The sequence below is a fragment of the Prunus avium genome, chromosome 4 (assembly GCF_965620075.1).
Source record: "Prunus avium chromosome 4, drPruAviu1.hap1.1, whole genome shotgun sequence".
In the NCBI taxonomy this organism is placed as follows: Eukaryota; Viridiplantae; Streptophyta; class Magnoliopsida; order Rosales; family Rosaceae; genus Prunus; species Prunus avium.
Window position 1 is genome coordinate 30382342 of NC_142287.1, and position 23737 is coordinate 30406078.

At 39.6% G+C, this 23737-nt stretch overlaps 1 protein-coding gene across 1 annotated transcript; it reads right to left on the bottom strand.

Moving 5' to 3' along the window:
* Positions 1-10791: 10791 nt before the first annotated feature.
* On the bottom strand, positions 10792-11977 carry LOC148295216 (uncharacterized). The gene is made up of 2 exons (XM_088252427.1): positions 11513-11977; positions 10792-11442 (listed from the first exon to the last, which is right to left on the bottom strand). The coding sequence occupies exons 1-2, from the start codon at positions 11975-11977 to the stop codon at positions 10792-10794; spliced, it is 1116 nt and encodes a 371-aa protein (XP_088108553.1).
* Between the last annotated feature and the right edge of the window lie 11760 nt (positions 11978-23737).

The following is a 23737-nucleotide window of genomic DNA, read 5'->3' on the forward strand; positions in this document are numbered from 1 at the left end:
CTAATATATTTGGCGCGTATAGCCGCCCGGCTATACGTTTTAAATATACAATTTTGTCACATCATTTTAAGGTTTGGGGATGACATACCACTTCAGTCTATTGGGCTAGAGTCAAGGTCTTAAATATCGAGGGTTTCGGAAATATCGGTGGTTCAAAAACACGGAAATATCGGGGAAATATCAATATCGATAAAAATTAGATAAAAACCACGGAAATTGTGATAAAAACATGGAAATTTTTAATGAAACTTTGTAAAAAGTTTATTTAGTCAATCATCTATTATTTTAACACAAAAGATTGGAAGGAAATGCATTGCATAGTAGGTTTGAGTGATTTAAGTTGATTATATTGCGAGTTGACAAACTCTGTGACTTAGAAAATCTAGAGTAATTAATGAAAGAAAATTAAACACCATGTAGTGATTTATTTATCATTTTTACTACAATATTTTACACTTTATAAATTGCATGGTAAGATACATGAGTAACTTTATTTCACGTTGTCCACTTGACATCATGACATGGTACACGTTCTTATATTTATTATTTATCAAAAATTGAAAAATAATTAAAGATGTAAACCAACTTGATTTGTCATGAAAATTAAGCACTTTACCTTAAAAAATAAAGATTGAAAATTAAGTAAGAACATAAATAAAGTTATCCAAGGAAGAATTAAATAGGAAATAAAGAAAATGATTATAGAGATTTAAGTAATTAAGCAACAATTTGAAGGGGAATTTAGTAATGTAAGTACTTATAATGAATAATAAAATAAACAATAACATTAAATGGATTAAATAGGAAAGAAATAAATTATATTAAGTAATTAAATATTTGGTCAACAATATAGAACAATAAGTAATTATTTTCTATTTTGAGAAACAGCTTGGAAGAGTTATAAATACAAGATTCCGAAGGTACTAATCACAAAGTGAGGAGCAGCGTGGTGGTTAAGTGGCATAGAACTTCGCCAGGGAAAGGGGTTCGAACCCCTGTGTGCGTGAGTTTAAATGAATTATTTCATTTTTGAAAGTTCATATTGCGATATTATCGATAATATCGCGATATATTGACCATTTGCAGCTGTCATTTGAACGAAAATATCGCTACTGAAATTATCGCGATATCATCGAGGAAATTATCGATAAATTGACGATAAATAAACGCCGAGATTTCGGCGAAATTATCAATATTTTGTTCATTGGCTAGAGTCATTTCTTCAATTATTTTGTTTGTATAAGCGATATTGGGGAATGAGAATTTAAATTCTTTCCAATACTTCACATTCTAATGATTTCCCCTAACTATTTCCCATGTTTTATATCAACTAGCATCTCCAGACGCGCTTCCGCGCCTACGTGAGGCTTTTTTTAAAAAAATTTAAATTTATTTTAGAATTATAAAAGATAATGGGTAGTTGTGTTCCATAAAAATAGAATCTTTTATCTGAATTTTCTTTTAATTTCTTTTAATGTTAAAAAGTGTGAATTTACCATATTATCCTCATTTAATTAATAATTTCAATTCTTAATGTTTGCATTAACCAAGGGTATTTTATGGTATTTTGAATGTTTTACCATTCTCTACCTCTTGCTTTATATATATGGTTATGGTACTTTATCATTTATATGTCCTTTTATTTTTGCATTATTTATGTATAAATTAATTTATAATTTATAATACAAAATAATTATAAATAAATAAAACGCCTAGTCGATTACTCCTCTCGCACCTGCCACGTAGCAATTTTTAGAACATTGGTCAATCGACTCAATCTTCAATTAGTTACAACTTACAACTTCGTTGAGTGTACAGAAACGACATGTCGACGACTTTCGTATGGAATCCAATAGAAATGTATTCTAACAATAAACACGACAAGTACATTACTTTAAAATTAGCTATTTTCTCTCCTTTAAGTAATTACAAAACTAAATTGTTTTATTTTATTTTTTTGGTTTGAAAAGATGTTTTAAAGGTTAAGCTCAATTCTTTTTCTTTTACTTATATAATATGTTTGATAAGTTAAATTTCTAATAACACTAGTATTCAAACGTAATAAAAATATAAAGTTAATACCTTGGTCCTTATTTAGAAAATAAAATTAATAAATACATTGCTGCGAGATAATTTGAATTTTATGAAATGTTGGCAATTAAAAAAAAAAGAATTTTATTGATTATAAGATCAATAGTCTTTTTTCTCTTGGGTTGAAAGTAAGATCAGTGTTCTTCTAACTGAAGGCATCCCCAAAGCACACGTTACATCCTTTTGCTGTTTATGTAAAACTCAATAAATTGTAAATGTGAAATTTACAGCTTAAAGTCTTTACTTGAGGCGATAGGTATACAACCTATAGTTATTTCACTTTGAATTGATATAGAACTATATATATAGGGGGTGGATCCATGGCATTTTATTTTTTACACAAGTTCTTGACCATTAGATTAACACATTATAAATGGATGAGATTAAATCTCACAACTAATGGATTATTATCATGTTAACAATACTTTTATTCAAAAGTTATTATTATTTTATTAGAATAATTAAGACTAGCACGGGTCCCAAAACTCCCTCTTTTTCTCCATGTAAATCGCCGCATCTCCCTTCCACCATGCCCACCCTTGGGTATCTATCAAATGTACAACCTAAACTCTCCAGTAGATGCTATGGCATCTTGGGAAAAGAGGATTCCTAACTCATGTGGATGGGCTACCATGCCCTCTAAGAAACTGAAGACGGAACAAGGGCCATAAGTCAGCTGTATTTTTTTTCGCTACTCTGTTTTGGTTTATGTCTCCTGCTATTCTGGTTCTGTTTCTTAAAATGAAAAAGGTTTGTTAAAAAAAAAACCAGAATTAATAATTAAAAGGTTTCTTTAGTTAATTACTTGTCTCACCATTTAGCCTTTGTAAAACTGTATAATGGGTGGTAAGATGTGAGATAATTGCTTGATACACATATTTTTTAAAAAGCAAACGTACAATAGTCGTATTGTACATGTACAAGGGCGGAACCAGGATTTTTTCAATGGGTGGGCTAGCTAAAGTTATTAGCTTAAAATCTAAGGACCAAGTTTTGTTTGGGTACTTACTGTTTCTCTAGTTTTTCTAGAAATAAAAGTATACATTGGGATAAAATAGTAAAAGGTTGAGAGTTAAAATCATGAGTGTTTATTAAGATATTATGTTTCCTAATTGAGCAAACAAATTAAATATAAGATGATTATAGGCCTACAAAATTGAGTGGACAATGAGTTACAAGGCTACATATGAGTGAGCTACTAAGTTTTTATGAGATGAATAACATTAAAATACATGTAATATATTTTAATTTTATAAAAAGGCGACCTAGGCTAAAGCCCATGGTAGCCCTCTACCTAGTTCCGCCCTTGTACATGTACATACGTATTTCTAATGCTTAATACACATAAATAATCCTCACATATTATTAAATACGAATAATATATGTTATAAAAATTATACTAAAATATGATATAGTGACTTATTAATATCTACTTTGGATATGTTGAAACTAGCAAATTAATATCTATAAAGTACAAGCTAATGAAACTTGGAGGGTCCTCTTTTCTTTTTTTAATTTATATATTCAATAGTATAAATAGACCTTTTAGAATAGTATAGCCGTGCGGCAATACTGCGATTTTTTTTTTTTCCAAAAATAGTATAGTGACACATCGCGTCTAATCGCTGGAGGGTCCTTTTAAAAAAATTAAAAAAATATATATATCTATAGTACAGCCGGGCGGCTATACTCTGTGTTTTTAATTTCTTTTGAAAAGTAGAATTGTATTGACACGTGGCGCCTAATGATTGGGGTCCTCTTCTTTTTTAGATATAAAAAATAGTACAGCCGCACGGCTATACTATTTGCGGAACCCTTTAAGTAGCATAATATGTATTTCTCTTTTTTAATGACTTTGATTAGTAATTATGTTTCAGTTATTATTTATGTTTGTACCATATCTGACCCTCCACTCGTACAACGACACGTGGATCTCATAAACTCGCCCAAGCACCCAAGGCCTCGGACAATCGGCATAGGCTACTGATGATATTGTCTCAAAGCAGCAAAAGATCATTACAGGGCCCAACACAGCCTACAATCGGTATCCCCTACCGATTCTGCAGAATCAACCTCGAAGCACCCGCCTGAAATATCTAAGGACTCGTGTCAACCTCATAGGGCCCTCCCACGAGTCCCACATCGAAAATGAGCGCTAAGAGCATACTAAATGCCCTCTATAAGTATGCCCCTCCCACTACAATACAGGGGTAAGACTTTTCAGCTTGACTTTTATACTTCTATATGGTCAACAGCAAGAGCTCTTAAAAACAATCTTACTTGAGCATCGGAGGGTCTTAGGCTGGTTCCACACCGGTTCCATAGACCTCACGAGCTTCGCTTATCTTCTATTCAGGATCAGCATCCAAGGACAGGAAGAATCGGCATCCAACACCCAATCGATCTCTTGATCGTCCATCCCACTTGTAAGTTGCACTCATCTCTATCTATTCAAGATTTAGCGCCAACAGATTGGCGCCGTCTGTGGGAATCGCTTATCGATCAACCCATATCTCAAAACAAAGAACTCTGAGACCAAAAAATGAATCCATCTTCGGCCCTCCCTACCGATGGCCCCATCCTCGGCCTCGTTGGCGAGCCGAATCCAACTCCCTTGCTTCAGACACCTGCTCGACCGACCACCCTGGAGGCTCGGATGGAGACCCTACAGCAGGATATGGCAAGAATGCAGGAGCACAACAATGTTCTCGCCTCCAAACTGGATGACACCCAGAGGCAACTGCATCAACAACAAACACTCTCCGCCCAGTTGCAGAACGATCGGGAACCAGCCACACAGCTTCGGCAGGAGAAATCGTTTAAAAGCGTACGAAAGCCCACTTTCCAGGATAGAGGGAAGCAGCAGGCCGCGAACGGACCAACTGTCTCCCGAAGACTGTTCGTGCCCACTCCGAAGGAACGCCATCCCGAATATCGCGTTTATTCTGATTGCCGCGAGAGGATCAACGATCGGCGCAGGGAACGGCAGTCATCACCCATCCAGGTCCGGGCGAAGCTAGACGATCCACGCCTGGAGGTACTTGGACCAAAATCCCCCTTACGCCAGAGGTACGGCGCGATCAGCCTGGAAGAGACGGACGAATCAGATTATGTTCCAACATCCCCAGGAACCACAATCTCATCGGCAGGGCCCTCTGCACGACGCCACAGCCACCGATCAAACCAAGACAACGATCGGCGAAAAGGAAATTACGAGAGAAGCCCCAGCCGAACGGCAGACCAAGGAAGGCGAGGTCACAATACTGACCAACGCACAGGGAACCGAGCGATCGAACCCTTTGGTGACGATCTTCCATCTACCGATCCGACTATTCGTCTCCTCCTACAGAAGATGACTCGCATCGAGAAGGAACAAGACCAGGCTCGGACACCAACATGGGGAACGGTACAGCCAGGGCCGTTCACCAATCGAATCCGGACATTCAGACACGAGAAGGAGGTCCAAGCACTCCGCATATCGTTTTATTCGGGGGTCGAAGATCCCGTTACCCACATTCATACCTTCCAATCAGCTCTGGGTTGCAAAGGACTGACGGACGAAGGCCAATGTTTGCTATTCCCCTCCACCCTGACCGGAGCCGCTCTGAATTGGTTCTATCGGATGGAGCCAGACACGGTCGACAATTTCAATCAGTTGAAGCAAACCTTCCTCAACCATTTTATGATTCAGACCGATCGCCTATATTCCGCCGATGATCTATATACCGTTCGGCAGCAAGACGATGAGCCGTTGAGGGAATATGCGGCTAGGTTCAGCCATGAGTACTCCAGATGTCCGGAAACTGACGACAGGGCGGCCTTCGGTGCCTTCAAAAGCGGCCTTCGGTCGTCTCAGTTTCGTTATTTGGTCCACAGCAGCAACTGGACCACCTACTCCGAATTAATGAAACAGGCGGCTATCCACGCCAAGGCTGAGCATTTCAACTCCAAGGGATCGGCTTCGACCCCAATAAACAAAACGGCGTTGACCGATCAGCCTCCAACGCAGAACTACGACCGATTCCCGGTCGACCGATCGGCAAACCAGGCCCCCTACCGAACGGCACCCCCTGTCCCTGCTTTTTCCACTCAGCGAAACAAGCGGAAGGACAACTTCCGGGAACGGCAGGACAACAACAAGAAGGGCAACCACAAGGGGAATCGGCCAGACGAAATCTTCACTTTGCTCAACACCACTTATGAGCAAGTTCTCCTGACCGAAGGGGATATGATACCGAAGCCGAACAATCGGAAACTCCCTCGCCAGAGCGAAAAAGACACCGGTGTCTTCTGCCGGTACCACCAATACAACGGCCATGATACGGAATCATGCATCGCGCTGCGCAAAATCGTTGAACGCCTCATCAATGACGGAAAGCTGGATCAGTATTTAAACACCAAGCCAGCAACGGATAACTCATTGAATCGGCAGATCAATATGATCAGTGGAGGGGCGCCTATTGCCGAAGCCAGCAACCGATCCGTTAAAAACTACGTTCGTGCCGTACGGCATCCACAAATCCTCAGCGTGGCGGGAGGACGCAATGACAAAATTCAACGCAACGGTTGGGAACCTATCACCTTTTCTGAAGAAGAAGAGCGAGGCATCATCTTCCCCCACTCTGATCCTATGATCATACGGGCTGATATATCGGATTTCGACGTAGGCCGAATCCTCATCGACACCGGCAGTTCGGTCAACGTGCTATTCGCCGACGCTTTCAACGCCCTCGGCGTGGACCCTCGGCATCTGAACAAGGATATCACCCCTCTCCTGAGCTTCTCTGGCGACGTGGTTGAACCAATCGGCAGTGTCCAGCTCCCGTTCGCTGTCGGTACCATCCCCAGACGAACGGTCCTCTACACCCATTTTCTAGTGGTCGACTGCCCAACGGCATACAACGCTATCATCGGCAGGACGGCGCTCACAAAAATGAAGGCCATGCTGTCACCACACATGCTCCTCCTCAAGTTCCCCACACACGCTGGCGTCGGCCAAGTGCGAGGGGACCAATTGAGTGCACGGACGTGTTACGTTTCGGCAACCAAGGAATCGGCAAGGGCTGCGCTTCGCGAAACATACTCGGTCGCCACCAGCTTGGGCGTACCGAACGGCAGGGGGACGGACAAACCAGATGACCCCCGAGATGAGACTGTAACCCCGCAAGCGCAACCCGCCGAAGATTTAGAACCAGTCACCCTCTCCGAAGCACAACCGGACAGACAAGTTCGAATCGGTACAACCTTGAGTCCGGCACTCAGGGCCGATTTTATCACCTTCCTGCAAACCAATGCAGAAGTCTTCGCCTGGTCATACGACGATATGCCCGGCATCGCCCCGAGTGTCATCAGCCACAAGCTCAGCATCTGCTCCACTTTCAAACCCATCAGGCAGAAACGGCGGGCCTACGATGCCGAACGGTATGAGGCAATGAGGCTCGAAGTAGACAAACTGAAGACCATCGGCTTCATCCAGGAAGTAACCTACCCAATTTGGCTGGCAAATTCGGTTTTAGTCAAAAAATCAAACGGCGCCTGGAGAATGTGTCAAGACTATACCGATTTAAACAGGGCTTGCCCAAAGGACAGCTTTCCTCTGCCACGGATCGATCAGATGGTGGATGCCACGGCAGGCCATGAACTTCTCAGCTTCATGGATGCATACTCAGGCTACAACCAAATATTCATGAGCCCTACCGATCGCGAACACACGGCATTCATCACCGACAAGGGACTTTACTGCTACAACGTCATGCCGTTCGGCCTGAAGAACGCTGGGGCGACATACCAGCGATTGGTCAACAAAATTTTTTCCGACCTCATTGGCACCTCGATGGAAGTCTATGTGGACGACATGCTGGTCAAGAGCAGAACGGCCGATTCTCATCTCCACAACCTTTCGCTCATGTTCGGCGTCTTAAAAAAGTACAACATGCGCCTCAACCCGAGCAAGTGTGCCTTCGGCGTTTCCTCGGGCAAATTTCTCGGCTTCATGATCAGCCAACGAGGAATCGAGGCCAACCCTGAAAAAATCAAGGCATTACTCGACATGCAGGTCCCGAAGACACAAAAGGACATTCAGAGTCTGACTGGGCGTGTCGCCGCTCTAGCCCGGTTCATCTCCAAGGCTACCGATCGGTGCGCTCCATTCTTCAAAGCCCTCAAAGGAAGCAAACGGCAGATTGTCTGGACTGCCGAATGCGATCGCGCCTTCCAAGATCTTAAGGCCTACATGAGCAGAGCACCCCTATTATCCACTCCTCTCCCCGGCGAAGAACTCATCCTCTACCTCTCGGTTTCGGCAACGGCACTTAGCTCTGTGCTCATTCGCAAGCCGAACGGCATCGAACTCCCCATTTTCTACATTAGCCATGCTTTGCAAGACGCTGAGATTCGGTACCCCGAGCTCGAAAAACTCGCCTACGCTCTCGTCCTTTCAGCACGCAAGCTTCGGCCATACTTTCAGGCTCACAGTGTTACCGTCCTCACCAATCAGCCTCTGCGCCAGATACTCCAGAGACCGGAGACATCCGGTCGGCTAGTCAAATGGGCCATCGAGCTCGGCGAATTCGACATCCGCTACCACCCTCGTCCTGCCGAGAAGGGACAGGCTGTAGCCGATTTCATCTCTGAGTTAACCGCGTCCGAGGGGCCAGTTTCGAAGGACGCCGCATCCGATTCATCTTCGACGGTACCAGTCGCCCACCCGACCGAAGGAATCTTTAATCCGTCAATTCCACTTTGGACTCTCTACGTGGACGGTTCGTCCAACCGACAGGGCAGCGGAGCCGGCTTGGTACTCAAGGCCCCTGACCAGACAACCATCGAATATGCCATCCGATTCCAATTCCGGACTTCCAACAACGAAGCCGAATATGAAGCTCTGTTGGCCGGCCTTCGGCTCGCTAAAGAAATGGGCGCTCAGCAACTCAGGATCTGTAGCGACTCACAACTTGTCGTGAACCAGATACTGACTGAATTTGAAGCCAAGGACACTTCGATGGTTGCCTACTTGACACACGCTCGCCGATTGCTGCACCACTTCACTGCGTACCAAGTTCAACAGATCCCCAGATCCGAGAACAGCCACGCCGATGCTCTATCACGCCTTGCATCAGCGATCGACGACAACATAGGGCGCCGTGTGCCGATCGAGGTCCTCACTCGGCGCAGTACCACCGACCTCGAAGTACATGCCGTTCGGCAGGATCCAAGTTGGATGGATCCTATCCACGCCTACCTCGCCAACGGCACGTTGCCTGGCCCCAAACCTGAAGCAACGACTATCCGCCGCCGATCGGCACGATACCTCCTTCTGAATCAGATTCTCTATCGGCGTGGTCACTCCTTACCATTGCTTCGGTGCATGACCCCGCAGCAGGGAAACTACGTCCTACGAGAGATTCACGAGGGGGCCTGTGGGGACCATTCTGGGGCTAGATCATTGGCTTTCAAGACCATTCGGCAAGGGTACTACTGGCCGACTCTCCATGCCGATGCCACCACCCTGGTCCAGAAGTGCGATCAATGCCAGCGTTTCGGCTCCGTTCCAAAGCTGCCTGCCGAACCACTCTCTCCGATTGTTAGCCCATGGCCCTTTGCCCAATGGGGTTTAGACCTCATCGGCCCTATGCCCCAGGGCAAGGGACAGGTCAAATTCGCCATCGTCGCCGTCGACTACTTTACCAAGTGGACCGAAGCCGAAGCTTTGGCAACAATCACTGCAGCCAGGGTTGAACATTTCGTATGGAAGAATATCATTTGTCGATTCGGCCTCCCGAACGCAATAATCACCGACAACGGAAAACAATTCGACTCCTCTCAGTTCCGGCACCTATGCCACCGATTTGGCATCAACCTGTTCTTCGCCTCCCCAGCACATCCGCAGTCGAACGGCCAAGTCGAAGCAATCAACAAGATCATCAAGAAGACGCTGAAGAAAAAGCTTGGGACAGCTAAAGGAGCTTGGCCCGATCTCCTTCCGGAAGCGCTATGGGCCATTAATACCTCCTATCGACGGTCGACTGGCGAGACGCCATTTTCCCTTGCCTTCGGTTCCGAAGCCGTTGTTCCAGTCGAGATCAACGCACCATCGTGCCGAACGGCATCTTACGAGCCAGAGCAAAACGAGGCCCAGCTCACTCTCAACCTGGACCTCATTGAGGAACACCGTTCCCAGGCTCAGCTTCGGAATGCCGCCTACAAACAACGGACTTCCCGCTACTACGACTCGCGCGTCAGACGCCGATCGTTTAAAGTAGGGGACTGGGTACTACGCAAAATCTCCCTCGCCACCAAGGACTCCAACGACGGCACCCTTGGTCCATCTTGGGAAGGTCCTTACGAAGTTGTCACCATCTGCCGCCCAGGCACTTACCGTTTGCGTGGTACCGATGGTCAAACCCTCGGCCACCCTTGGAATATAGAACATCTCAAATATTACTACAAGTGAACGCCCCTTCGGTCATCAACTTTTGTAATCGGTTTAATTTGGAACTCCCTATTCTATACATACGGCACTACCATTCAGCAATATTATGTCAAACATACTCTACATACGACATGCGCACATACAGAATTAAGGGACATGGCACATTAACCCGAAACAAACTGAACATTGATAAATAAGGGGCCACAGAAGGGCCATCTGTCTTTACAATACGCCGTTCGGCACGCTCAAAAAATGTTAAAAACAAAAGTCTACGAGGTGGGTGGATCGGCTTCGGTCGCTACAACATCGACATCAGCTGACGCAGGCACAGGATCAGTCGACGGCTCGGCAGTAGACGTAACGGCAGCCCTCGGCCCGGGATGACCTTCCTCCCCACTGCTTGAATCGGTGTCGTCGGTTTCCTCGGCCTCGGCATCCTCGCCCTTGTAGGCCTCCACCATCTCTTCCGTCACCCCTTCCGGCAGCGGTGGTGGATCCCGGAGGAAGTTCAGGTTCAGCTTCTTGTCAGCATTATACCGTTTGACTCGATAGAGAAAGTCGTCACATTGCTCCATGACCTCTCTATCCACCAAACGTGTAAACTCCTCCGACGATCGGTAGTCCGCAACGGCCTTCGCCTTCTCCTCTACTAGCTCCCTGGCATGCGACCGCTCGGCCGCATCCATCGCCACCTCTACCGCTGCCTTCGCCTCATGGGCAGCCATCACGTCCAGCTCGGCCGCCGCCAGCTTCGACGCCAGCTCAGCAATTTTCGCCGCATTCTCCTCGGCACGCTGGTCCGCCTCCTGCAGCATCTTTCCGGCATCAGCGATCTTCGAACGGCCCTCTTCAAATCTCTTTTGGTACCGTTCGGCAGCATTCACAGCTCGCTTCGCGCAGAGCCACATGTCCATATTAGCCTGCCACACCAACGGACACATTCATACATGCCGAATCAAAGTATCCTTAAGCTACAAATCCTACACTTACCGCTGCTTGGAGACGGAAGGCCCGACCGGTTTGTTCACGCAACGTCTTCGTTGACAGTTGCTCCAGCTCAGCCAGCTCCATCTGAGCACCGTCAATCATACAGTTGATGAACGGCACAGCCTTCCGAGGACACGCGATGTTAACCGGTCCCTCCTCTCCCTCCACCTCATCATCAGGGATCAACACCGATGTCCCCTCGTTCGGGCCCCTTGGCCGTTTCGGCAACGGCGTCACATCGATGGGACCCTCGATCTGCCGTTTGCCCGTCATTTGGAGGTGAGCCTCCCGAACGACCTCTGCCTCCGCCGCCCTCTTCTCCCTCCGGCGGTCAGCCACCGTCTGCTCATCAGCCGACGTCCCTCCCGCTGGCCCCGCCGTCTTTCTCTTCTTCGGCCCGGGGGACTGAACCTTCTTCGTCTTTGGCGCCCCTTGCCCCTCCAGACGCCTCCTCGTCGCCTCGCTCATAGGCCTCCCTCCTGCCACTGCAAAACAGGAAAAGCACGATGTCAAAAAGGAAACGGCAGCATAGAAAAAAACACCGACCCTGCCGAACGGCATCTCTTACTTTGCCTTTTTTCTTCTTCCTCTTCCTCCTTCACCCTCCGATCGTGTTCGGCCCTACCGATCAGGCCTGCCTTGAGCAGATTCCGGAAGTAGAGCAGCTCCTTACAAAACCGATCTTCTTCGGCAATCTTCGCTCTCACCCTCTCGATTGCTTCAATCTCTCTGATCGGTGCGGCCGGCCGTTTCAAGGACACTGAAACCAAAATACCAACGGTCAGTACCCACAAAAAAAAAAAAAAAAAAAAAAAAAAAAAAAAAACACACAACACTATTAACCCTGCCGAACGGCAGGTTCTACCCTACCGACTGTCTGGAAGGACGTAGGAATCCTCCTCTCAACGATAACTCCGGGTGCCGATTCCCAATCACCGGAGACAATCACTCGACGCTTGCGCCACGTCTTTTGAGAGCTCGGCACCCCCACCACAAAGTGCCCACGCTGCCCTGCCGAGAGACAGTTGGACTGAACCCACCCTCCATGATCGGCACTCTTCGCCCTCGTCACACTGTACAGCTGGGCGAACTGTTCGTAGCTTGGCTCCCCCTCACCGGCCAAGCTGAACGCCGTGATCGTCCCGAGCAGCGTAATCCAAAAATTTGGGTTATACTGCCCTGGCGCATAACCGATCGCCGCCAGGATCTTCTGCACCGAATGCTTTAACGGCAGCCGAAGGCCATGCTTAAACACATCTGTGAAGAAGACCACCCCCTTGTCATTGTCACTTAGCGACTCTAAGGGCTCCGGAATTCGCATCCCTACCGATTCCGGAATGTTGTACTCCGACCGAATCTTCGCCAACTCGGATTCGGTCAGTGTGTTCGGCTCTAAGTCATCTACTCCGAACACAGGTTCCGTGGGCTTCGCCATCGGGATCCGTTGCCTACCCCTGACGACCCTCAGCACCCCTTCCCCGGGAACGGCAACAGAGACACCACCCCCATCGGCCTCACGACCCGAGGTCGAAGGCTCATCACCCCCAGGCACCCTCGTTGAAGTACCCCCAGCCTCGGCACGCCCTCCTGCCCCCTCCACTATCTCACAGCTCGAAGAGCTCGCAGATTCAGAACTCCCACTCTCTTCGGCAGAACTCCCCGAGGACGACTCATCCTCGAATGCCCTCGGACTACGCCTACGCTCGGATTCGGTATCTGACATCTACAAACAACACACGAACGTACACTAAGGGCTGTGCTAGAATCCAAATCCTATTCTACCTCCTAAAAACACTACGTTCATACGTGTTCATGCGTGTTCATGCTTGTTCATACATTGTTCAAACATAAATTCTTGCAATTCAACACTTTGATCCATGGGAATACGAAAACACGGCAACATACCTTGTTTGCACGGTGGCTCAAGTTCGTCGGAAATCGCCTCCGCCTTGTTCAAACTTGCCGGAAATCGCCTGCTCAGCCTCAGCACGGTTGCCGGAAATCGCCTCTCACAAGCTCTCTTTGCTCTCAAAATTTCCAAGTATTTGTACTCTCGTCTTCTCCTCACATTTATAAGGCCGATTTAGCATCGGGAAGCGAAGCGACGCATCGGGATACGAAACGACGCGGCTCTTCACAGCCATGCCGACACGTGTCACGCATGCATGGGAGAGACCAAACGTCAGTTGCAACGCTTCCAATCCTCGGAGACGCTTCAACTTCCCGAACGTGGCAGATCTAGCCACCTTCGAGCACAACTCCACTAACTAACGGCAGGCGCACATTGATGAGTTCTCACTCACCTCTCGTGCCGAACGGCAGGCGCACATTGATGAGTTCTCACTCACCTCTCGTGCCGAACGGCAGGCGCACATTGATGAGTTCTCACTCACCTCTCGTGCCGAACGGCAGGCGCACATTGATGAGTTCTCACTCACCTCTCGTGCCGAACGGCAGGCGCACATTGATGAGTTCTCACTCACCTCTCGTGCCGAACGGCAGGCGCACATTGATGAGTTCTCACTCACCTCTCGTGCCGAACGGCAGACGCACATTGATGAGTTCTCACTCACCTCTCGTGCCGAACGGCAGCCGCATATTCATGAGTTTTCACTCGCCCCTTTGCAACAACCGGCACATCATGCCGTCTCCTATCCAAGCTCACTCCCTTGGGCACTTGGGGGACTACATACCACCATCGGCAATTATGGGACCATTGTGTCCGGGTCAGAATGCCGAATACACATTCAAGTCCCCAACCGAGAAGCTTCTCAATCGGCAACTTGGGGGACTACTGTTTGTACCATATCTGACCCTCCACTCGTACAACGACACGTGGATCTCATAAACTCGCCCAAGCACCCAAGGCCTCGGACAATCGGCATAGGCTACTGATGATATTGTCTCAAAGCAGCAAAAGATCATTACAGGGCCCAACACAGCCTACAATCGGTATCCCCTACCGATTCTGCAGAATCAACCTCGAAGCACCCGCCTGAAATATCTAAGGACTCGTGTCAACCTCATAGGGCCCTCCCACGAGTCCCACATCGAAAATGAGCGCTAAGAGCATACTAAATGCCCTCTATAAGTATGCCCCTCCCACTACAATACAGGGGTAAGACTTTTCAGCTTGACTTTTATACTTCTATATGGTCAACAGCAAGAGCTCTTAAAAACAATCTTACTTGAGCATCGGAGGGTCTTAGGCTGGTTCCACACCGGTTCCATAGACCTCACGAGCTTCGCTTATCTTCTATTCAGGATCAGCATCCAAGGACAGGAAGAATCGGCATCCAACACCCAATCGATCTCTTGATCGTCCATCCCACTTGTAAGTTGCACTCATCTCTATCTATTCAAGATTTAGCGCCAACAATTTACTTAGTGAATATTAAAGGAAAAAAAGAAAAAGAATAATTGAATTACTATTTATTAAGTAGTAGAATTCATGAAATTAATTAAAATATTCAATACTAATTATTCACTAAATAAATAATAATTAAAATATAATTACTAATTTAACTAATTAAATCAGTCAAATCTATTATTTAATTTCTAAAAATACAATTTTAAAAAATTAATCAACCTAAACATCCTAATTTTGTATTTAATTTTTTTTAAATGACCTCTCCCGACGAAATTCCGTCGGCATAGGTTATTTTGTCGGGAGAAACCTAATCCGACAAGTATTTGCCGGCATAGACCTATGCCTACGAAATTTCGTCAGGAGAAGTGTTTATGTTATTTTTAAAAACAATTTAAGAAAAAATATGAAATTAGTTTCTTTCAAATATAGTCTTATATATATACATATGTATGTACGTATTTTTCAATAATACATTCGTATTCTACACACGTCTACTATTTTTTAAAAAGCAAACGTACAATAGTCATATTGTACATGTACATACGTATTTCTAATGCTTAATACACATTTTTTTACAAAATTCTTAGTAATTCTCACAAAGTTCACGTACTATACAAATAATTCTCACATATTATTAAATACGAATAATATATGTTATAAAAATTATACTAAAATATGATATAGTGACTTATTAATATCTACTTTGGATATGTTGAAACTAGCAAATTAATATCTATAAAGTACAAGCTAATGAAACTTGGAGGGTCCTCTTTTCTTTTTTTAATTTATATATTCAATAGTATAAATAGACCTTTTAGAATAGTATAGCCGTGCGGCAATACTGCGATTTTTTTTTTCCAAAAATAGTATAGTGACACATCGCGTCTAATCGCTGGAGGGTCCTTTTAAAAAAATTAAAAAAATATATATATCTTTAGTACAGTCGGGCGGCTATACTCTGTGTTTTTAATTTCTTTTGAAAAGTAGAATTGTATTGACACGTGGCGCCTAATGATTGGGGTCCTCTTCTTTTTTAGATATAAAAAATAGTCCAGCCGGGCGGCTATACTCTGTGTTTTTGGAAAGTCGAATTGTATTGACACGTGGCGCCTAATGATTGGGGTCCTCTTTTTTTATACATATAAAATAGTACAGCCGAACGGCTATACTATTTTACGAACCCTTTAAGTAGCGTAATATGTATTTCTCTTTTTTAATTACTTTGATTAGTAATTATGTTTTAGTTATTATTTACTTAGTGAATATTAAAGGAAAAAAAGAAAAAGAACAATTGAATTCCTATTTATTAAGTAATATAATTCATGAAATGAATTAAAATATTTAATACTAATTATTCACTAAATAAATAATAATTAAAATATAATTACTAATTCAACTAATTAAATCAGTCAAATCTATTATTTAATTTCTAAAAGGAAAATTTTAAAAAATTAATTTAACCTAAACATCCTAATTTTATATTTAATTTTTTGTAAAAGACCTCTCCCGACGAAATTTCGTCGGCGTAGGTTATTTTGTCGGGAAAAACCTAATCCGACGAGTATTTGCCGGCATAGACCTATCCCGACGAAATTTCGTCGGGAGAAGTGTTTACGTTATTTTTTAAATTTTTTAAAGAAAAAATACGAAATTAGTTTCTTTAAAATATAGTCTTATACATATATACATATGTATGTATGTATTTTTCAATAATATATTCGTATTCTACACACGTCTACTATTTTTAAAAAAGCAAACGTACAATAGTCGTATTGTACATGTACATACGTATTTCTAATGCTTAATACACATATTTTTTTACAAAATTTTTAGTAATTCTCACAAAGTTCACGTATTATACAAATAATTCTCACATATTATTAAATACGAATAATAGATGTTATAAAAATTATACTAAAATATTGTATAGTGACTTATTAATATCTACTTTGGATATGTTGAAACTAGCAAATTAATATCTATAAAGTACAAGCTAATGAAACTTGGAGGGTCCTCTTTTCTTTTTTTAATTTATATATTAAATAGTATAGATAGACCTTTTAGAATAGTATAGCCGTGCGGCAATACTACGAATTTTTTTTTTTCTTCCAAAAATAGTATAGTGACACGTGGCGTCTAATCGCTGGAGGGCCCTTTTAATATAAATTTTTCATTAAATTTTAATTTAAAAAAAATAGTACAGCCGGGCGGCTATACTCTGTGTTTTTGGAAAGTCGAATTGTATTGACACGTGGCGCCTAATGATTGGGGTCCTCTTTTTTTATACATATAAAATATTACAGCCGCACGGCTATACTCGGTTTTATAAATTTTTTAAAAAACGTACAGCCGTACAGCCGCACGGCTATACTATTTTACGAACCCTTTAAGTAGCGTAATATGTATTTCGCTTTTTTAATTACTTTGATTAGTAATTATGTTTTAGTTATTATTTACTTAGTGAATATTAAAGGAAAAAAAGAAAAAGAACAATTGAATTCCTATTTATTAAGTAATATAATTCATGAAATGAATTAAAATATTTAATACTAATTATTCACTAAATAAATAATAATTAAAATATAATTACTAATTCAACTAATTAAATCAGTCAAATCTATTATTTAATTCCTAAAAGGAAAATTTTAAAAAAATTAATTTAACCTAAACATCCGAATTTTATATTTAATTTTTTGTAAAAGACCTCTCCCGACGAAATTTCGTCGGCGCAAGTGTCTTACACCTCTCCCGACGAAATTTCGTCGGCGTAGGTTATTTTGTCGGGAGAAACCTAATCCGACGAGTATTTGCCGGCATAGACCTATCCCGACGAAATTTCGTCGGGAGAAGTGTATACGTTATTTTTTAAATTTTTTAAAGAAAAAATACGAAATTAGTTTCTTTAAAATATAGTCTTATACATATATACATATGTATGTACGTATTTTTCAATAATACATTCGTATTCTACACACGTCTACTATTTTTAAAAAAGCAAACGTACAATAGTCGTATTGTACATGTACATACGTATTTCTAATGCTTAATACACATATTTTTTTACAAAATTTTTAGTAATTCTCACAAAGTTCACGTATTATACAAATAATTCTCACATATTATTAAATACGAATAATAGATGTTATAAAAATTATACTAAAATATTGTATAGTGACTTATTAATATCTACTTTGGATATGTTGAAACTAGCAAATTAATATCTATAAAGTACAAGCTAATGAAACTTGGAGGGTCCTCTTTTCTTTTTTTAATTTATATATTAAATAGTATAGATAGACCTTTTAGAATAGTATAGCCGTGCGGCAATACTACGAATTTTTTTTTTCTTCCAAAAATAGTATAGTGACACGTGGCGTCTAATCGCTGGAGGGCCCTTTTAATATAAATTTTTCATTAAATTTTAATTTAAAAAAAATAGTACAGCCGGGCGGCTATACTCTGTGTTTTTGGAAAGTCGAATTGTATTGACACGTGGCGCCTAATGATTGGGGTCCTCTTTTTTTATACATATAAAATAGTACAGCCGCACGGCGATACTCGGTTTTATAAATTTTTTAAAAAACGTACAGCCGCACGGCTATACTATTTTACGAACCCTTTAAGTAGCGTAATATGTATTTCGCTTTTTTAATTACTTTGATTAGTAATTATGTTTTAGTTATTATTTACTTAGTGAATATTAAAGGAAAAAAAGAAAAAGAACAATTGAATTCCTATTTATTAAGTAATATAATTCATGAAATGAATTAAAATATTTAATACTAATTATTCACTAAATAAATAATAATTAAAATATAATTACTAATTCAACTAATTAAATCAGTCAAATCTATTATTTAATTCCTAAAAGGAAAATTTTAAAAAATTAATTTAACCTAAACATCCGAATTTTATATTTAATTTTTTGTAAAAGACCTCTCCCGACGAAATTTCGTCGGCGCAAGTGTCTTACACCTCTCCCGACGAAATTTCGTCGGCGTAGGTTATTTTGTCGGGAGAAACCTAATCCGACGAGTATTTGCCGGCATAGACCTATCCCGACGAAATTTCGTCGGGAGAAGTGTATACGTTATTTTTTAAATTTTTTAAAGAAAAAATACGAAATTAGTTTCTTTAAAATATAGTCTTATACATATATACATATGTATGTACGTATTTTTCAATAATACATTCGTATTCTACACACGTCTACTATTTTTAAAAAAGCAAACGTACAATAGTCGTATTGTACATGTACATACGTATTTCTAATGCTTAATACACATATTTTTTTACAAAATTTTTAGTAATTCTCACAAAGTTCACGTATTATACAAATAATTCTCACATATTATTAAATACGAATAATAGATGTTATAAAAATTATACTAAAATATTGTATAGTGACTTATTAATATCTACTTTGGATATGTTGAAACTAGCAAATTAATATCTATAAAGTACAAGCTAATGAAACTTGGAGGGTCCTCTTTTCTTTTTTTAATTTATATATTAAATAGTATAGATAGACCTTTTAGAATAGTATAGCCGTGCGGCAATACTACGAATTTTTTTTTTCTTCCAAAAATAGTATAGTGACACGTGGCGTCTAATCGCTGGAGGGCCCTTTTAATATAAATTTTTCATTAAATTTTAATTTAAAAAAAATAGTACAGCCGGGCGGCTATACTCTGTGTTTTTGGAAAGTCGAATTGTATTGACACGTGGCGCCTAATGATTGGGGTCCTCTTTTTTTATACATATAAAATAGTACAGCCGCACGGCTATACTCGGTTTTATAAATTTTTTAAAAAACGTACAGCCGCACGGCTATACTATTTTACGAACCCTTTAAGTAGCGTAATATGTATTTCGCTTTTTTAATTACTTTGATTAGTAATTATGTTTTAGTTATTATTTACTTAGTGAATATTAAAGGAAAAAAAGAAAAAGAACAATTGAATTCCTATTTATTAAGTAATATAATTCATGAAATGAATTAAAATATTTAATACTAATTATTCACTAAATAAATAATAATTAAAATATAATTACTAATTCAACTAATTAAATCAGTCAAATCTATTATTTAATTCCTAAAAGGAAAATTTTAAAAAATTAATTTAACCTAAACATCCGAATTTTATATTTAATTTTTTGTAAAAGACCTCTCCCGACGAAATTTCGTCGGCGCAAGTGTCTTACACCTCTCCCGACGAAATTTCGTCGGCGTAGGTTATTTTGTCGGGAGAAACCTAATCCGACGAGTATTTGCCGGCATAGACCTATCCCGACGAAATTTCGTCGGGAGAAGTGTATACGTTATTTTTTAAATTTTTTAAAGAAAAAATACGAAATTAGTTTCTTTAAAATATAGTCTTATACATATATACATATGTATGTACGTATTTTTCAATAATACATTCGTATTCTACACACGTCTACTATTTTTAAAAAAGCAAACGTACAATAGTCGTATTGTACATGTACATACGTATTTCTAATGCTTAATACACATATTTTTTTACAAAATTTTTAGTAATTCTCACAAAGTTCACGTATTATACAAATAATTCTCACATATTATTAAATACGAATAATAGATGTTATAAAAATTATACTAAAATATTGTATAGTGACTTATTAATATCTACTTTGGATATGTTGAAACTAGCAAATTAATATCTATAAAGTACAAGCTAATGAAACTTGGAGGGTCCTCTTTTCTTTTTTTAATTTATATATTAAATAGTATAGATAGACCTTTTAGAATAGTATAGCCGTGCGGCAATACTACGAATTTTTTTTTTTTCTTCCAAAAATAGTATAGTGACACGTGGCGTCTAATCGCTGGAGGGCCCTTTTAATATAAATTTTTCATTAAATTTTAATTTAAAAAAAATAGTACAGCCGGGCGGCTATACTCTGTGTTTTTGGAAAGTCGAATTGTATTGACACGTGGCGCCTAATGATTGGGGTCCTCTTTTTTTATACATATAAAATAGTACAGCCGCACGGCTATACTCGGTTTTATAAATTTTTTAAAAAACGTACAGCCGCACGGCTATACTATTTTACGAACCCTTTAAGTAGCGTAATATGTATTTCGCTTTTTTAATTACTTTGATTAGTAATTATGTTTTAGTTATTATTTACTTAGTGAATATTAAAGGAAAAAAAGAAAAAGAACAATTGAATTCCTATTTATTAAGTAATATAATTCATGAAATGAATTAAAATATTTAATACTAATTATTCACTAAATAAATAATAATTAAAATATAATTACTAATTCAACTAATTAAATCAGTCAAATCTATTATTTAATTCCTAAAAGGAAAATTTTAAAAAATTAATTTAACCTAAACATCCGAATTTTATATTTAATTTTTTGTAAAAGACCTCTCCCGACGAAATTTCGTCGGCGCAAGTGTCTTACACCTCTCCCGACGAAATTTCGTCGGCGTAGGTTATTTTGTCGGGAGAAACCTAATCCGACGAGTATTTGCCGGCATAGACCTATCCCGACGAAATTTCGTCGGGAGAAGTGTATACGTTATTTTTTAAATTTTTTAAAGAAAAAATACGAAATTAGTTTCTTTAAAATATAGTCTTATACATATATACATATGTATGTACGTATTTTTCAATAATACATTCGTATTCTACACACGTCTACTATTTTTAAAAAAGCAAACGTACAATAGTCGTATTGTACATGTACATACGTATTTCTAATGCTTAATACACATATTTTTTTACAAAATTTTTAGTAATTCTCACAAAGTTCACGTATTATACAAATAATTCTCACATATTATTAAATACGAATAATAGATGTTATAAAAATTATACTAAAATATTGTATAGTGACTTATTAATATCTACTTTGGATATGTTGAAACTAGCAAATTAATATCTATAAAGTACAAGCTAATGAAACTTGGAGGGTCCTCTTTTCTTTTTTTAATTTATATATTAAATAGTATAGATAGACCTTTTAGAATAGTATAGCCGTGCGGCAATACTACGAATTTTTTTTTTTTCTTCCAAAAATAGTATAGTGACACGTGGCGTCTAATCGCTGGAGGGCCCTTTTAATATAAATTTTTCATTAAATTTTAATTTAAAAAAAATAGTACAGCCGGGCGGCTATACTCTGTGTTTTTGGAAAGTCGAATTGTATTGACACGTGGCGCCTAATGATTGGGGTCCTCTTTTTTTATACATATAAAATAGTACAGCCGCACGGCTATACTCGGGTTTATAAATTTTTTAAAAAACGTACAGCCGCACGGCTATACTATTTTACGAACCCTTTAAGTAGCGTAATATGTATTTCGCTTTTTTAATTACTTTGATTAGTAATTATGTTTTAGTTATTATTTACTTAGTGAATATTAAAGGAAAAAAAGAAAAAGAACAATTGAATTCCTATTTATTAAGTAATATAATTCATGAAATGAATTAAAATATTTAATACTAATTATTCACTAAATAAATAATAATTAAAATATAATTACTAATTCAACTAATTAAATCAGTCAAATCTATTATTTAATTCCTAAAAGGAAAATTTTAAAAAATTAATTTAACCTAAACATCCGAATTTTATATTTAATTTTTTGTAAAAGACCTCTCCCGACGAAATTTCGTCGGCGCAAGTGTCTTACACCTCTCCCGACGAAATTTCGTCGGCGTAGGTTATTTTGTCGGGAGAAACCTAATCCGACGAGTATTTGCCGGCATAGACCTATCCCGACGAAATTTCGTCGGGAGAAGTGTATACGTTATTTTTTAAATTTTTTAAAGAAAAAATACGAAATTAGTTTCTTTAAAATATAGTCTTATACATATATACATATGTATGTACGTATTTTTCAATAATACATTCGTATTCTACACACGTCTACTATTTTTAAAAAAGCAAACGTACAATAGTCGTATTGTACATGTACATACGTATTTCTAATGCTTAATACACATATTTTTTTACAAAATTTTTAGTAATTCTCACAAAGTTCACGTATTATACAAATAATTCTCACATATTATTAAATACGAATAATAGATGTTATAAAAATTATACTAAAATATTGTATAGTGACTTATTAATATCTACTTTGGATATGTTGAAACTAGCAAATTAATATCTATAAAGTACAAGCTCATGAAACTTGGAGGGTCCTCTTTTCTTTTTTTAATTTATATATTAAATAGTATAGATAGACCTTTTAGAATAGTATAGCCGTGCGGCAATACTACGAATTTTTTTTTTTTCTTCCAAAAATAGTATAGTGACACGTGGCGTCTAATCGCTGGAGGGCCCTTTTAATATAAATTTTTCATTAAATTTTAATTTAAAAAAAATAGTACAGCCGGGCGGCTATACTCTGTGTTTTTGGAAAGTCGAATTGTATTGACACGTGGCGCCTAATGATTGGGGTCCTCTTTTTTTATACATATAAAATAGTACAGCCGCACGGCTATACTCGGTTTTATAAATTTTTTAAAAAACGTACAGCCGCACGGCTATACTATTTTACGAACCCTTTAAGTAGCGTAATATGTATTTCGCTTTTTTAATTACTTTGATTAGTAATTATGTTTTAGTTATTATTTACTTAGTGAATATTAAAGGAAAAAAAGAAAAAGAACAATTGAATTCCTATTTATTAAGTAATATAATTCATGAAATGAATTAAAATATTTAATACTAATTATTCACTAAATAAATAATAATTAAAATATAATTACTAATTCAACTAATTAAATCAGTCAAATCTATTATTTAATTCCTAAAAGGAAAATTTTAAAAAATTAATTTAACCTAAACATCCGAATTTTATATTTAATTT

What these genes read in the sequence shown, in the direction of transcription:
- LOC148295216 (XM_088252427.1), bottom strand. Translation starts at nt 11,977, where the DNA reads ATGAGCGAGGCGACGAGGAGGCGTCTGGAGGGGCAAGGGGCGCCAAAG. An exon ending in CCTTCCGTCTCCAAGCAGCG is followed by an intron (nt 11,443 to 11,512) that starts GTAAGTGTAGGA and finishes TTGGTGTGGCAG; the next exon opens with GCTAATATGGACATGTGGCT.